Source organism: Cyprinodon tularosa, unplaced genomic scaffold (genome assembly GCF_016077235.1).
Source record: "Cyprinodon tularosa strain WSP-4 unplaced genomic scaffold, ASM1607723v1 ctg75, whole genome shotgun sequence".
In the NCBI taxonomy this organism is placed as follows: domain Eukaryota; kingdom Metazoa; phylum Chordata; class Actinopteri; order Cyprinodontiformes; family Cyprinodontidae; genus Cyprinodon; species Cyprinodon tularosa.
Window position 1 is genome coordinate 681,265 of NW_024039507.1, and position 16,421 is coordinate 697,685.

The 16,421-nt window shown below is 38.3% G+C and overlaps 2 protein-coding genes across 3 annotated transcripts; one reads left to right on the forward strand and one right to left on the reverse strand.

The window, feature by feature from the left end:
* The first annotated feature begins 122 nt into the window (after positions 1-122).
* On the forward strand, positions 123-7,810 carry hmox2b (heme oxygenase 2b). The gene is made up of 6 exons (XM_038270075.1): positions 123-239; positions 2,138-2,243; positions 2,364-2,481; positions 4,043-4,534; positions 6,986-7,109; positions 7,195-7,810. The coding sequence occupies exons 2-6, from the start codon at positions 2,167-2,169 to the stop codon at positions 7,320-7,322; spliced, it is 939 nt and encodes a 312-aa protein (XP_038126003.1). The 5' UTR covers positions 123-239; positions 2,138-2,166; the 3' UTR covers positions 7,323-7,810.
* A 3,445-nt stretch (positions 7,811-11,255) lies between these two features.
* dnaja3a (DnaJ heat shock protein family (Hsp40) member A3a) lies at positions 11,256-15,893 on the reverse strand. 2 transcript variants are annotated; one of them, XM_038270073.1, is made up of 12 exons: positions 15,664-15,893; positions 14,856-14,989; positions 14,621-14,704; positions 14,299-14,505; positions 14,043-14,195; positions 13,816-13,963; positions 12,962-13,026; positions 12,719-12,847; positions 12,504-12,619; positions 12,299-12,396; positions 12,042-12,147; positions 11,256-11,849 (listed from the first exon to the last, which is right to left on the reverse strand). In XM_038270073.1, the coding sequence occupies exons 1-11, from the start codon at positions 15,869-15,871 to the stop codon at positions 12,056-12,058; spliced, it is 1,434 nt and encodes a 477-aa protein (XP_038126001.1). In that variant the 5' UTR covers positions 15,872-15,893; the 3' UTR covers positions 11,256-11,849; positions 12,042-12,055. The 2 variants fall into 2 exon arrangements, with proteins under 2 accessions (XP_038126001.1, XP_038126002.1); XM_038270074.1 differs by lacking the exon at positions 12,042-12,147 and having other exon boundaries at positions 11,273-11,849.
* Between the last annotated feature and the right edge of the window lie 528 nt (positions 15,894-16,421).

The following is a 16,421-nucleotide window of genomic DNA, read 5'->3' on the forward strand; positions in this document are numbered from 1 at the left end:
AACATGTAAAACAGAGTAACTGATTTTAGTAGAAAGCAGAAAATTTGCTATTTATTTTATCACCTAAAACTACAAATTATTTTACCGGAACTATCTATTTCCGCTATCATTTCCGGTAGAGAAGCGCATGTCTGTTCTAACCGGGTAGGAACAAACACTTCAGAGTAAAGTTGTTCCGCGGAGCTTCGTATCCTGTTTTTGAATTTATAAGTCATTAGAACTGAGCTGGAGGAGGACAGGTTTGTTCTGCTTGACTGTTTTAAGACCAATAGAAAAAAAAGAGCAAAATATGTTATTACTATCAAGTTACGTTGTCACTATTTTTTAATCATAACCAATTTGTTAGCTAGCTTTTAGCTCACGTAGCTGCGAGTAAAGTTAGCTGTTGTAAAAGCGACGCTTCATCAAGTTTATGTTAGTTCTTTACTGTAGTGGAGCAGGATTGTTTCTCTAAAATATCGAAATGAAACGAGCTTCATTGTAATAGTTTATCAGAAAATTTTGAAACGCTTTTCTTTCTGCATCATAGTGACGGAGATTACTGGAAAACCCCAGAAATCAGGCCTGTTCTGTGTTTCGGTGTGTTTTTTTGTTTCAACATTTTACGCCATGCAAGCATGGATGTTGTTTAAAGGTTCCTTTGTGATCCAAAGAGACCAATTGTGTTAGCTGACAGTCAATGTTGTGCTTTCCTTTTGGGTTTAACCAAGGTCAGCGGCTTTAAGAAGGCCAATTAGCTTAATATGTGTTTGTTTTCACCAGCTTTACACTCATCACTAATTAAAAGTTAAGTTTCCATATTAAGTATTATTGCTTTTTGTCCTAATGGGTGGTCTTTAATGGGTTCTGTAATATAATGTGCATCTTATTTGATTTTAATCTGGTGCACTATGTGACCTGCAGCTTAACAATACTGACTTGCATTTATAAATAGAGCTTTCAAATAAAGGCCTTACTTTACATTACTGCAAATCATAACAATAATTTAACTTTATTGATCTCTGGGGCTGGGTATTTTCGCCATAGTTCTGAATCGGTTTGATTTTCATTAATAAAGTGCTAAATAGATTAATTTCGATTCAATCTGTTTTTACAGTAATAAAAGTGTTTCAACTGTGTTTCAAAATACTCATGTATTTTATTTTTTCCTGTCATATTAAACACAAAGTGCAAACTTGTAAATCGGACAGTTTAAACTTGAGATGTGAACAAAACTGTCTCATAAATAGAAACTTGTTTGTGAAAAGTGAAGCCTCACTCACTCAGACATGCATGAGCTGCATTATCTTCACTGCACAAACCATATTTTCGGCGTTGTCTGTAACAACTACAGGTTGTTTTCTGTTCAGCCCCCATTTGTTAATGTCTTCAGTCAACCTATTGGCTACATTTGCAGCTGTTTGGCTTGAAGTAATCTTGAGTTCATCTTTCCTGCTAATTTGAATGTGAACGTCATGTAATAATCGATCTCATTCCCTTGACGTTGATTTTGCAAAAATATAAAGGAATCGATTCAAAATGATTAAATCGATTTCTGTTACCCAGCCCTATTGATCTCACATTAGAGAAATTTATCTCTGCTTTTAACCCATCCCCTTGGGGAGCAGTGGGCTGCCATTGTGGGGCACCAGGGGAGCAATCAGAGACCCAGAGTGGCAGTGGGTTTCGACTCACAACCTCAGGATTCCAAGCTCTATGCCCTAACCACTAGGCACCACCCTAACGCATGGTGGTGGCAGCATCATGCTGTGGGGGATGTTTTTCTTCAGGATGCTAATTGCAGGCGGAAAGATGTAAATAGGTAAATAGAGGACAAGCATTGATCATAAGCTTATTAGAGGCCAAAAGCTAGACTGAACATAGGTTTGCCTTTCCCAGGACAAATCATAAATATATATACCCACAAATCCTAAGGTCTAGTTAAAGTACAGACCTTAATGCAACTCAAGGCACGACAGAAAGTAAAAAATAAAAAAACTGGGTGTGCATGTGAAAGACATGCTCCTCAACACTCAATAAAATGTGCTGTAGTTCTACAACGCATTAACTAAGAGGGTGAATATAAATGTATCTTCAAAATGTAGATTGAAATTTGTTGTTGCAATGTGGCAAAAATGCTGAAATTAACTAATTTCAGGTTGGACCAAAAAGCAATCCACCCAGAGGATGTCAGCAGAGAAGATGGAGACCAGTGTATCCAATGGATCAGGGCCAGGATATGAGAAGGAAGATAGTGACCTCAGGTAAACCCGTTTGCAATTCTGTGGTTTGCTTTCTAGAAAAAACACTACAGACTGATTCAGGTTTGGAGAACAAGTGAGTTTATCGCTTCGTTTTGTTTCTTTTTGGAATCTCCATTGCAGTCCAGAGGATCTGTCTGAGATGCTGGCTGCAGGAACCAAGGAGGTTCATGAAAAAGCAGAGAACACACAGTTTGTAAAAGATTTCCTCAGGGGACGAATCCGCAGAGAGCTTTTCAAGGTGAGGCTGAACAAAGTCATCAGGAAGAAAGTGAAGAGTTTAAAAGAGTTTTATGGAGATTTCCTCCATGATCTCTAAACTGATAAAGCTCTTACTGTTACCTCCTGCAGATAAACCTCTTATCTTCTCAGAATGTCCTCATAAGCCCTAATTAAAAATCCCTTTGAGGAATAGTTTCTACTGCTGAGTTAGACATGGAAACACTGTGTAAGATTGATGGAAGGATGATGTGCAGTTAGGAAAATAAATATCTGAACACCCTGCTATTTTGCAAGTTCTCCAACTTAGAAATCATGGAGGGGTCTGAAACAGTCATCGTAGGTTCATGTCAACTGTGAAAGAGATCGTTTTTTAAAAAATCCAGAAATCACAATCTATGATTTTTTAAATTATGTATTTGTATGATAAGGCTGCAATTAAGTATTCTATCAGCCAGAATTCAGACCCTCGAGGACTTTATTATCCTAAATTAGATGCACCTGTTTGAGGTCGTTAGCTGCATAAAGACGCCTGTCCACCACATACAATCAGCAAGAATCCAACTACTAACATGGCCAAGACCAAAGAGCTGTCCAAAGACACTAGAGACAAAACTGTAAACCTCCACAAGGCTGGAAAGGGCTACGGGGAAATTGCCAAGCAGCTTGGTGAAAAAAGGTCCAGATGGCAGGGAAGGTTCCCCTGCTTCAACCAGCACATGTCAAGGCTCATCTTAAGTTTGCCTTTGACCATTTGGATGATCCAGAGGAGTGTGGTCAGATTAGTCCAAAATAGAACTTTTTGGTCATAATTCCACAAACCATGTTTGGGGAAAGAAGAATGATGAGTACCATCCCAAGAACATCATCCCTACTGTGAAGCATGGGGGTGGTAGCATCATGGTTTGGGAGTGTTTGCATATGGGACAGGGCGACTGTACTGTATTAAGGAGAGGATGACCAGGGCCTTGTATTGCGAGATTTTGGGGAACAACTTCCTTCCCTCAGTTAGAGCATTGCAGATGGGTGGAGGCTGGGTCTTCCAACATGACAATGACCCGAAGCAAGCAGCCAGGATAACCAAGGACTGGCTCTGGAAGAAGAATATCAAGGCTATGACGTGGCCTGGCCAGTCTCCAGAAATAAACCCAATAGAGAATTTTTGGAGGGAGCTCAAACTCTTTTCTCAGCGACAGCCCAGAAACCTGACTGATCAAGAGAAGATCTGTGTGGAGGAGTGGGCAAAAATCCCTCCTGCAGTGAGTGCAAACCTGGTGAAAAACTACAAGAAACGTTTTACCTCTGTAATTGCAAACAAAGGCTACTGTACCAAATAGGTGTTCAAATACTTATTTGCAGCTGTGTCATACAAATAAATAGTTCTAAAATCACACATTGTCATTTCTAGATAATTTTTTTTTATTATATCTTTCACAGTGGACATGCACCTATGATCATAATTTCAGACCCCTCCATGATTTCTAAGTGGGAGAACTTGAAAAATAGCAGGGTGTTCAAATACTTATTTTCCTCACTGTACATGATAAAAGTAATATAAGAAAGTTGTTTATTTTCTCCTTCAGCTTGGTGCTGTAGCACTTTACCACACATACACGGCCATGGAGGAGGAGATCGAGAGGAATAAGGACCACCCCCACTTTGCCCCTCTATATTTCCCTGCGGAGCTTCACCGTCATGAAGCCTTAGCCCGCGACCTCGAATATTTCTATGGTCCAGACTGGAAGAGTCAGATCACCTGCTCCCAGGCCACGCAGCACTACGTGGACCGCATCCACCAGGTAGGCCAGGAGGACCCTGTGCTGTTGGTTGCCCACGCCTACACCCGCTACATGGGTGACCTGTCAGGAGGTCAAGTGCTGAGAAAGGTGGCGCAGAGAGCTTTGAAGCTGCCGCCCACTGGGGAGGGCCTGGAGTTCTACCAGTTTGACGCGATCCACAGCGCTAAAGCGTTCAAGCAGCTGTACCGAAGTCGCATGAACGAGCTGGACCTGGACCTGGAGACAAAGAAGAAACTGGTGGAGGAAGCTGTGAAAGCTTTTCATTTTAATATGGAGGTGAGAGTCTGTGGAAACTGGTAATCAGTCACTTGCACTAATAGATGAGATGTTAAATAGGGATTTTAGCTAAGAGCTTCATGTGAAAACAAGGCTCAGTTACTAAATGTAAGGACCAAGAATATTTATTATTAGATAAGTGAGAAATCTTCAGTGGTATTCCAGTGGAATTAATCAGAAATATACTTAGCTGAAGGTTTTTTAAAGATTTATAACCCTAGTCAAATCTATCTTTTTATTATGATTTTATTTGTAAAAAAAACTTATAGTAAGATAAGAGGTGGTTAGAAAACTCAGTGTTGGAAGTGTTCAGAATATTTTGCAAAAAAAAATCAGAGGAATTTGGTGCATATTTGTATTCAGTTCTCTTTATTCTTCTCCTAAAGCTCTTTTTAGAGGACATAAGGTTACAGTATTAGAGAAGTGAAAATCTGTGCTCTCCTTAACACACTATTACCCAAAGTGAAACACAGTAAAGACACCATTATGCTGTGTGGATGCTTTTTTTTAAGTTAATAAATTAAAGAGAATTAATACAGCTTAATACAGGTTAACCTTTAAAAAAAAACCTTAGAGAGTATAAAAGACTTGAAAATGGGACAGAGGTTCACCTTGTAGGAAGAAAGCATCCTTAGACTTGAAGACTGATGTTAACAAACACTCCCTATAAAATGACAATTTATATTTAATAGAGAGGAAAAATAATGATAAATGTGAAGGATGTGGAGAAAAAGAGAATTTAGAACATGTACTGATGAACTGTAAAACTTAGGAACATGAAAGGGAGAAATTGAGAAGAATGGTTGAAAGGACAGGCCAAGAATGGAGTCTTAAAGGAATATTGGAAAATGAAGGAAATATAAAGGATATTTACAGATTAAGGAAATCATTATTTATCTGCAGAATACAGAATAAAAAAAAAAATAGGATTGGATTGATGTAAAGCAATGTTGCTACACACATGTACAGTAGGTGGCGGCATGCACCTTAAAGTTGCCTGCGATCCGACTTAATAGAAAAGAAGAAGAACACTCCCTATCCAATCAGAATGAGCCTGAGTTCTTTTGCAAAGAAAGATGGGCAACATGATCTGTCTCTATCGACAGAAAAATAGATCTGCAGCTGTATTTTCAGCCAAAGGTTGTTCTGCATAGAAGGGCGCAGAATTGGAAAGAATGCATCATTACCCTTTGCATCACCATGGTTCTCCAACTGATGATACTTGGTTGTGTGTTGGTATCAACAATTTATAAAGTAAGCTGATGCAGAGCTAATTACCAAAAGCTGCCAACAAGATGAAATGTCAGGGCGTGCAGGTCGAGCAGCACGACCCATGCACGGAGGCCTTAAGGGCAGATTATACTTCTGCATCCGCACACATAAAATGTCGCTTGCATCTGGTTGCGAACCAGTATGGCTGGTATGCTTCTGCCCCGTCGGTCTGGAATTTCTAGGGACTCACAGCAGTTTCCCGCCAAAGCGCAAGGGGAAGCCTATTCGAGAACTAGCTAGAACTTCAGCGGATGGTCACGAGAACTTCGGCGGCGCTGGCGGGAGTGTCTTCCAAAACAACAATAGCACGTCTGCAAGGTCTCCCAGTCACGGAGATGGATCTAGAGTTTCTAGACATCGAAGAGGAACAGGTTCTGTTAATGGAGTTGGCAAAAAGACCGATTAACCTTTCGTTGTAGTTGTCCATTGTAGTTGTTCCCCAGTTTTTAAAAATGGCGCGCCCTGGCACCGATAACCACAGACAGCTGGAAAGGCATACCAAGGAACAATCACAGCTGCTTTTTGTCTGTGCGGGTTTGCGACCGTCCGATGCGTAGTCAGGATTTTATTGAGGTGCGTGACGAAGGTTGCAGAACCTTGCACAGAGACAGATTTGACGGTTGCAGAGGCTATGAGTCAGAAGCATGAATTGGCCTTTAGCCCTTGTTGTGGCCGATCCGGGTTCGAATCAGACCTGTAGTCCTTTGCTGTATGTCTCTCCCCCTCTCTCATACCCCCTTTCCTGTCAGCGTACTGTCGAAAAAAATGAACCACTAGTGCCGGAAAAACTCAAAAGATGAAATTTTAGAGCACAAAACTGAAACCTAAGCTGTTTGAAACTGAAATGCGGCAAAAACTTCCACTATAATCTATTATAAAATAACAGTGAAATAAGTTAGAAAGTCAATATGGGAACAAAATCCAACTCAACGACTGCTATTGAAATCCACATCCTTTTGGTTTTTTCTAAGCACAGAAACTTAACCAAAGGCCTATTTTCTAAAAATACAAAATAAAAGACATTAAATATGATAAAACCCATTAACTCACCGGAAACCAACTATTCATTGCTGTGTTAAATGCCAAGGGGAAAAAAATTGTCTTCAAAATGTGTGACATGCAAAAAAAAAAAAAAGTTGCAAAGGTTTGCATGAAGTAACTTAATGTTTCTTCTGTCAGGTGTTCGAGGAGTTGGAAGAAATTGGGAAAACAATTCAAGAGGATGTTTTAGATGCCGGCATGTCTGTTCATGGAGAAACTGGTGGAGACATTAGCAAATGTCCCTACTATGCTGCCAAAATGGGTAAGTAAGAAACATGTTTTAAAACCTAAATGCTTGAGGATTGTTCGCTTCCTAAACTTGGTTATCTGTCTGTTTCACATCAAAGCGGCATCGGGGGGAACGGCGTACTTCGGTCAGCTGTTCATGGCTGCTCTAAGGCACCCGACAGGACAGGTCCTGTTTGCCACATGGTTCGCCGCCTTGGCTGGACTGGCTGCATGGTATCTGATGTGATCCAGCTGTTACAGCTGCTGTTAGAACTGAGGGGTGTTGAAAGGAAGGAGTGTCAGAAGACTGGAAAACCTCCACTAACCGATCAATATACAAACATTCAAATCAGGTCTGTGCAGCTCTATATTTTTAAGCTTCAGCTTTTAGTTGCAGAACTTCAGCCGTCTATTCTTTAGGAACATTATGATATGGACTTCCTCCACAATGCACACATTTTTCCTTTTTAAATCTAAATACTTTTTGTTTTTTATTATTTCTCTACCTCCAACAGGCTATCCTTCCATTTGGTGCTGAAGTTCCAGTTATGTTAAAGCTTTTCTTACACAGAAACAGACCTTCTGTTATAACGTATACCTTAAAGTATGATAGCAAAATGCAATATTGTAACAAGAAAACGGTTAATCCTTCCAGTTGACAGTAAAAAGCTCGCTGTAGGATGTGAGCTTTAAATCCATCAGAACAATGTGAAACACTGAAATACGCAAAAGTATTTCATTATTGTCTCCAAAAATAGAATTCATGTTTTGATTTTTTTGGTGATAAACCAACACAAAACTTCTTTTTACTTCATGTGAAAATTTTTAAAACATGCTGTGAATTTATCCAGCCCCTCAATACTCTGCCGAACTAATTCTTGTTGTAGTTTTACTGACAAGTTTTTTTTCTTCTAATTTTCATATTCTGTTTCAATGAGGTCTAACTTTTATTCTGCTTCAAAATTATGAGCTGAATTGTGTTGCTTTATCTCCAAAAATACCTAAAAGATGTATTATTGCCTTTTGAAGCCACATTATATATTGTACCTTATGCAGAAATTGCACTTAATATCTGGACATTTAGTGTTCAGGATTTATTTTGGTAACGTAAAACTATTCCATATTTTTACATGGGACAAAACTGAAATCTAAGTTGGCCATTTTTCTTATAATAAATATTTGTTTTTTTAAATTAAGCAGGTAAGTGAAACAATTTCAATTTACAATAAAAAAAACCTAGTCTCTTTATTCAAGTGCATAATATCTAATTATCTTATTGTAAGGGTACAAATTCTGTTCCATTGAAAGATCATCTAATTTACCTGCTCAAATTAAGGGTAAATAGACTTATTTTAAGGCATTTTCACACATTTTTTGAATCGTCTTTGCAGTATAACTAATCATCAAGTCAAGTTCATTTTGCAGTTTTTTTTTTCTTTAGTCCACTGGACTTTTCTTCCAATTCCAGATAAGAAAGCAAACCCTTACACCCTCCAATAACATTGTTAATTTTTTCAGCTAATATACTCGATGTATGTATTTATGCGAGTGGTGTGGGTGAGCAGAAACCGAGGTCTTGTGTGTTTGACGTTGCATTAGTTCATAAGATAATTACTTAGACAGCCCCCCCCCTCTAAAAATATTTGATAAAGCTGTAAATGACAGCATGATGGTCCATTAGCTAATGAGTCCAGGGTGATCAGGGATGAACTGGTGAAGCAAACATAATGTATACAGCAGGTGAAGCCCTAATGAGGCATGGTTTAAGTTGATACGCATCCTAATACTGTTTTTTTATTTTATTTTTTTTTTATTTCCCTGAATAAAATCTGAAAATAGTCACATTTAATTTTATTCTGTATTGCACTTAAATGTTTCCGAGAAAGTTGCATGTTTGGACTCTGTTACAGTTCAACCAAAAACAGTAGATAATTGACATTTCCATTCCCTCAGTGGTAAAATACAAACCACTACGCTCTATTGTAGTGCATGACCGACTAAAAATACTGTTTTTAGCTAATTGCATGATTTGATTGCCTAAAGTAAATGTGTCATTGCTTACCGGCAATAGGAGCTCTCATTTGGATAAACATGAGTGTTTTGTTTAATGAGCTGCTAATGTAATAATTCTCTACCAGCCCAGCTCATCTCTTTATCCATTTCTGTGGATATGCTTTTAAAATTATTTCCACAATTTTCTGTGAGAAGCTTTCCATTACGTGTCACCTAAACTTTGTTCATTGTTGAGTAGAACCTTTTGAAGGAGTTGTATTATTGATTACCCAAAGACTTGTACTGTTAGTGAAATGTTTGCCTGGTGCATTTGCACGATGCGTTTACTGACACGCAGAGGGATGTGTGGTGTTTCTAGGCTGAAGCAGCTGCCTGGTTAGAAACATGCCAACGGGGAAATGATGGTGGAACGTCTCAGGTTTAGCACAATGAATTGCATCTGGTGAGGAAAAACACAGGAACTGCTTGAAATGCTGTTTTAAGTCCATGTTTTATTGCTTTCATATGGTTGAAGTGTGCATCAGTATGATAGGACCTACTGAAGGGACACCATCTGCAGCCATATGTGAAAATGTCTGACCAATGCGTGCTAATTTGTAATTCCTTTAGCTTTATTTACTCTGATCCTAATTCCTTTGTATCCAGTTAGAGCTTTGTGACTAGCTAGAGCACTTTCATTGTATGAGTGAATACAAAGAGTTTTATTGTGTTGTCATTAACAAAATAAAAACTGATTTCCTCTTATTTGTCATTTCTTTTTTAGTTGTTTCTTAAAGCAGGCATTCTCAAATATTTCAGTCTCTGAAAATAAAATGTAACATTCTGTTGAACCCCTAGAAATAAATATTTATTCTTCATGCTATATTTATTTATTCAGATAAATTGTGTAATAAAAAAATGAAATTTATCATTGTTTAATGGGAGATTTCATTATTGTCCATTTTATAACTCAATGGTGTATATTTAAAGTTGGAATCACATATTGCATAAATAAATGTTAAATCATGGGACACGGATCGCATCTCGTAAAAATAAAAAAATAAAATCCCCTGACTCCCGTTTTGGGAACCCCCGTCTAGTTTTCTCATACATGAAGCTGTAGGAAACATTTTCCTTCAGGAATGATTTCCAGAGCTGGATTTTTGTTTTTGGGATCCATCTTCTAAATGCTCGTTGCATCCTCTACAGCAGTTTGTCACATACTTTGAACAAAACTTGCCACCATTTTTCAGAGGCTAGATATTAAAATCTGAATTTATTCCAATGTACAGATTTGGATCTCTAAAGACCCTGCAGGAGGAAAGGGCCTCTTGGCTGCTGCTGACTGATACTCCTTAAACAGCCTTGTCTATGCAGTTTTTTTTAGTTGCAATCTCTATTTTTTAGATTGTTTGAAGCTTAAAACTTTAATTAGGTGGTCCAACCTAACCGCCATTTGGGGCCTAAGTTGAAAACAGTTTTTCTAGTTTTAAATATTTTTGAAATCCATGTATCATTTTCCTTCCACTTTATTTTATCATATAACTCATTAACGTGTTAGTGATTGGTTGCAGTGCCCAAAGCATAACTAGTATAAAAAGGATAATTATATCATTAAACCCTTGATTTTCATTCTATCCTGAAATAATGTATTTAAATTGTTTAAATGGTTCTAGGATGATTGCAATTAGTACATTATTGAAATAATCAACTGTGACTTGTAAAGTGCATCGAGATGACATGTTGTTTATGGCGCTATATAAGTAAACTGAATTGAATTAAACTAATTTAATAATCGATTAATCGTTAACTGGACTGTAAAGCATGCTCACAGAGAGCCCCACTTTGAGCAGCAATTATACCAAATTGTAAAAAAAAAAAATTTTTTTACTATTTTGCATTTGAGCTAGAAATAATTTTCGTCTGTCAATATGCTTTAACCAGAACTCCTCAAGTGGAAAAGTTTTAGTTTCATCTGGTTTAATTTCATAAAAAGCCTTCTTGCTATCTGATTAATCAAAAAAAAAATAATCAACAGATTTATCGACTTGCCAAATAAACATTAGTTGCAGCGCTAACTCCTTTTACATAAAAAAAATCTAAAATCTCACGGCTTTAGGTAAAATCTATTTTTTAAACCGGTCCATATGTTGAGTAAACTTGTACAGAATATACTATCCATATGATACCTGGTGGGATACTTGGTTTACTATTTTTACATAAACTTTATTACAGTTGAAACAAAAGTATTCAATTGACAATTAGAGTTCAGGAAAGCTACAGTGTTTAAGTAGATAAATGTCAAATCCCCCATTGTCAGACTAACAATAAACTTCATGAAAAGATGTAATGTGACTTTCTCATTTTAAGACTGAGAGCTGACAGATGAAATGTAAAATAAAAAAAGGCCCACTCACTGTAGTGAATTAGCTGGATTTAATCCTAAATAGACTCTTTTCACTACAGTAATTTATTATCTGCTTATAGATTTATAGTAACACACAGATGACCAGCATGCACTGAGTGCTACAACAAGTCTCTGCAGCCGCCTGTGGTGATCGGCAGACCGTCACATCCTCCAATCCAGGGATCCACTTTAACAGGGAAACATAGGAGGCGATCTTTTAGATTTTTCAGTGCAGGGTTGGGTAGAAAGCTTCTGTCTGAAAATAAACCCAACGTTCCAAGTCTCTCAGTCTTTAACCACTGCTTCTTATGATCCGGTCCTTGTTTTGCACGCTATCTTTTCTTATTTGGACTTAATTCCAGGAGGATCTTTTACCTTGGGGGGAAGAAAAAAAAAGAAAATTTCTGCTTTATAAATAGGACAAAAGGAAGCTTTTATTAAGCTGGAAGAATTATTTAATCTAAAAACACACAGGTGTCTATGACAGCCACAAACCAGATGACTAAAGAGTGCAGAGTTTTTCTACTACAGCACACACAGACTGATCTGGAGCACAAAAAGCCATACCTGGTTTGTGGCTGTCAGGAAGAGCTAAACAATTTCTTTAACTTTGAGAGGAAGCCCTCCTGTGTGCTTTCCCCTGCCTTAGACTGCTCACCACTGCTGCCCCCACCTGGACAGATATTAACACTGCAGCTATTAACACTGCGGTTAAGAAATTCCCATTTTTAACAAATCTGGGAGGTCTGATGCAAAGAAACAGGAGTTTTGGTAATTAATGGAGGAAAGAAAAGAAGCATGTTAGAGTGAGCAGATTCTCATACCTGTGCTGGTGTTTGTGACTCCATTCACCGTTCCTTCTACATCCGTCTCATCCTCAGCGTAGCTCATTAAAAGAGATTTCTGTCTATCTGTCAAAGTCCTACAATAGAAAACATTTTATAGGAATTTAAATATTAGAAATTATTATTTTTGTCATTGTTCGTGAGCTTAGTAGAGAGAGAAAGATATCTGTGGCTAGGTTCTTACTTTGGTATTTTTACTTTGACATGGACATAATGGTCTCCAAAGCCATACCCGCTGACGCGAGCAATACCTTTTCCTGACAGACGGATCCTATGGTCAGTCTGGACCCCTGCAGGAATCTAGGGAGAAGAAAAAAAATATATATATATATTTGTTTTTACTATCTTAAAGAGACTGAATTCTTCTTATTTACTCAGATTAAGTCTCTCTATACTTACAGACAAATTGAGTGTTTCATAAAGTCCTTGCGTTCTGGCTGTTCCTCCTAAAATAGCTTGTGCAACAGAGACGTGCAGATCTGAATGGATGTCTGCACCTTCCCTCCTAAAGACTGGACTCTTTTGGACCTAGACAAAATAAATATGTATTATATCAAAGAGTCAAAATGTCATGATGCAAAACACTTTATACTGTTAGTTGATGCAAAATCTCAAGCCTTAAGTTCTGCAGCAAATACCAACCCGAAATGTGATGAAGATTTCCTTCTTTCCAACTGGCATCCTGACCGTCTGACCATCCTCCACTCCTGATATTCAACAAAATACAAACTAGTGTTTAGTTTGGATTCAAAAAGGTAATCAATATGAGTCTTGAATGTAGAAATTTAACAATCTTAAAATTAACTGGTTCCTTCACCCAGTTAGAGGCCTTCCAACAGTATTTGTGCCATACTTTATGTGACAGACTGACAAAATAGTGCATGGCTGGATTGGCATTTGCTATGTGTGCATGATTGACACATCACTTGAGATGGTAGCTGCCCACTGGTTCCCTGTCTTAACCTTCATAGATAAGAAACCTGCTCAGCATTGATAAAAGGTGAACATTGAGGTAAATCCAGGAGGAAACCCTTTGAGAGGCTGCTAAGGATCTGAGAATGGGTTGGAGGGTCAGCTTTCAGCTAGGAAAAAAAAAAAAAAACCTGGACTCAGGAGTTGGACTGGCCCTGGTAAGGACAGAACTAAACTCATGATTTGTGGCGAATTAACCGACTGGGTTCATATTTAACTTCAGTGTAACATCATCTTTCTGCACCTTCACAGTAAAGCATTATTCTGTGGTGGTCCTTTTATAAAAAAAAAAAAGTCTGACCAAGACCAATAAAACATACAAGAATCATGATTCAATAACTCAATATGACTCAAAACTAAAGCAGTCATCTCTAAAATGCTGCTGCAGCAGTATTCTGCAGTACGCAATGTCCCAACATACTTTTCAATATTAAAGCAGGTAGAATATTTTCTGTTGTAAGGATTTTCACTGCAATCTATGAGAGGGAAGAAATGGAAACCGATTGATTAGGAGTGTTACCAACCTGCAGGGACAGGAACGACCACAGTCTTCCTCTGTTTGGTTTGTCCAGATCCACGGCAGGAGTTACAGGGAGTCGAAATCACTTTGCCTTTCCCCCCACAGCGGCGGCATGTAGAACGCATCACAAATGGACCAGTATTTATTGTTTCCTATGGGTGGGACATGTGTTTAAAGGAATATGATCTAAAACCACAAAGAAAATATGAATTTCATGTTAGCAGTTCTTACCATGCCTGAGCCGTTACAATGGTTGCAGTGCTGAATCTTAGTCCCTGGCTCATGACCCTTCCCATCACAGCGCTGGCAGGTCGTTTCTATGTTAACAGATATCTCTTTATTTACTCCCTTTGCTGCTTGAGTGAACGTCAGCTCCATGACGTACTAAACAGAAAACAAAGAGAACCTCAGGATATGTGCTAAAAGCCAAACAGCAGCTCATTTCAGCAGAACCGGTGCTACGTGGCTTACTGTACATCCCACTTACCTCCTGTGGTTGATCAAATATGGCATTGAAGTCCCCAAAACCACGGCCTCCAGAGAATTCTCCAAAGATTTTGCGGAACAGCTCCTCTGGGTCCACATGGCTGGTCTGTCCGCTCCAGTACTGCTGCCCTCCTCCAGCCTGCCCCGCCTCGAAGCCAGCCGTACCATACGTGTCATACTGCTTCCTCTTTACCTCATCACTAAGCACCTGTGAAGACAAAATTATTCACTTGTTAAAAATAAATACATTTCATATGTGTCTCTCTCAAGTAAAACTAATTTACAATGTATGTTAAAAGTTTATATAAAGACGTGGGGCAAACCTCATAAGCTTCGGCCAACTGTGCAAATTTTTCTTTTGCTTGTGGGTCATCTTTGTTTGTGTCCGGGTGGTACTTTTTGGCCATCTGTCGAAATAAAACATGAACTTCTTTGTAATTTTAGGTTACATTCTGGTTAATCCATGCCTAGATTAGAACCACGATTGTTTGCCACTTGAATAACACATTGATAATATTCTAGATGCTGCAGAATCCTGCACTTCAAGCAGACACAAACCTGGTAGTAGGCTTTCTTTATCTCTTTTTGGGATGCGGTACGAGGAACTCCAAGGACCTGATAGAAATCCTGCTTGTTGCAAGAGGCGCTGGTGTGGAAGGTCTGCATGTAGAGAGCATGGGGCAACTTTAGATCTGAAAGATGCCCAGAAAGGCAAGAAGGTCAGTAAATAATATGAAGCATTGTAAAGTTTCACTGCTCTTAGCTCTGCTCTGTTCTGATTTAGATAAGCTCAAATGGGAAAAAAATGCCAAAATTTAAGACCTACAGGAGGACATAAATATTCATTTTGCACCAACAATTTGTTTTGCTTTGTTTTTAATATTAATAACATATGCAAATCATAACCAAATAAATTGAATAGGACACTGTGATTATTTTTTATTGAAATCAACAATGGTCTGACAGCTGACACAGCAGTAACAACACTCTTATTAAAATTTAAAAAAAGCTTGCAGTGTTACAGGGTCTGACAAAACTGTAAAAACTACATTGCTTCAACTTATTTAGCCAGCAATCCAAATAAAATCAAAGCATATCCTGCAAATGGTAATTTTGTTAAATAGTTGCGTCCTTGCTAAAATCAATACTAATGACTGCAAAAGTTAGCAAGACCGATTACATCATAACTGATCAACTATTTAGACGTTGTTCAATCTAGATCTATAGAAGTTAAAACGTTCATAAGAGTCATAACTCTCATTAGTTTACGGTAATTCAACGGTCATACTATCTGTCACTTGATGAAAATAATAATCTCATGGTTAATAGTAGTAGCTTAGCCTAGCTTAGCTAAAGTAGTTCTCACCTGACAGTCCTCTCAATGTCAATGCTTGTCCTGCTCCTCCGAACCACAAGCTGCCTTTGCGACACAGCTTTTCAGCTCCGATAGTAGAAAAACGCCGGACACCTCCATGGTGAGGGGACAAAAAGAGACCGGTAGCTCTTCTAGAACCAGAAGACACGACAACTGTTATCCAGCGTGAGGAGCAGCTAGCGGCCGAGGACGCCATCATGCCGACAGTGAGGTCTGGGTATTGCGCATGCGCGGAGAAAACTGGAAGAGAAAAGTTAATAGAAATGTACAAGAATATTTTTGTATTTACTTTTTTATACATTTTGGGTAATCTATCACTGTTTCTAAAATATAAAAATGGTAAGTAAAATTAATGCAAACGTTTTACCTACTTGCTGCGCACGGAAGTATCGCGTAGTTAAACCGTCTGATTTACCGCCATATTGTGAGTGGCATTCTGCCACTTGCAGACAGCTGTGAAAGCCTGTTCCGTTCCTGGATCAATCTGTAATACTGTAGTTGATCTGTCATTATCGGAGATGGTTAATATCTATTAAACGTTCTCAGTTACATGGATTTACATTTTTCATACATTAACAATGACTTGACCACAAATACAATGTGGTTAATTATGCACATCAATATACAAACATTAAAGATAATAAGTACATAATTCCTGCTCTTTTCAGAACTAAACTTTGTGTTTTACGGGGTAAAGAAGAAATTATGTATTTCTGCAAGTCATCTAGGAGTCTTCAGTTAAATCATAG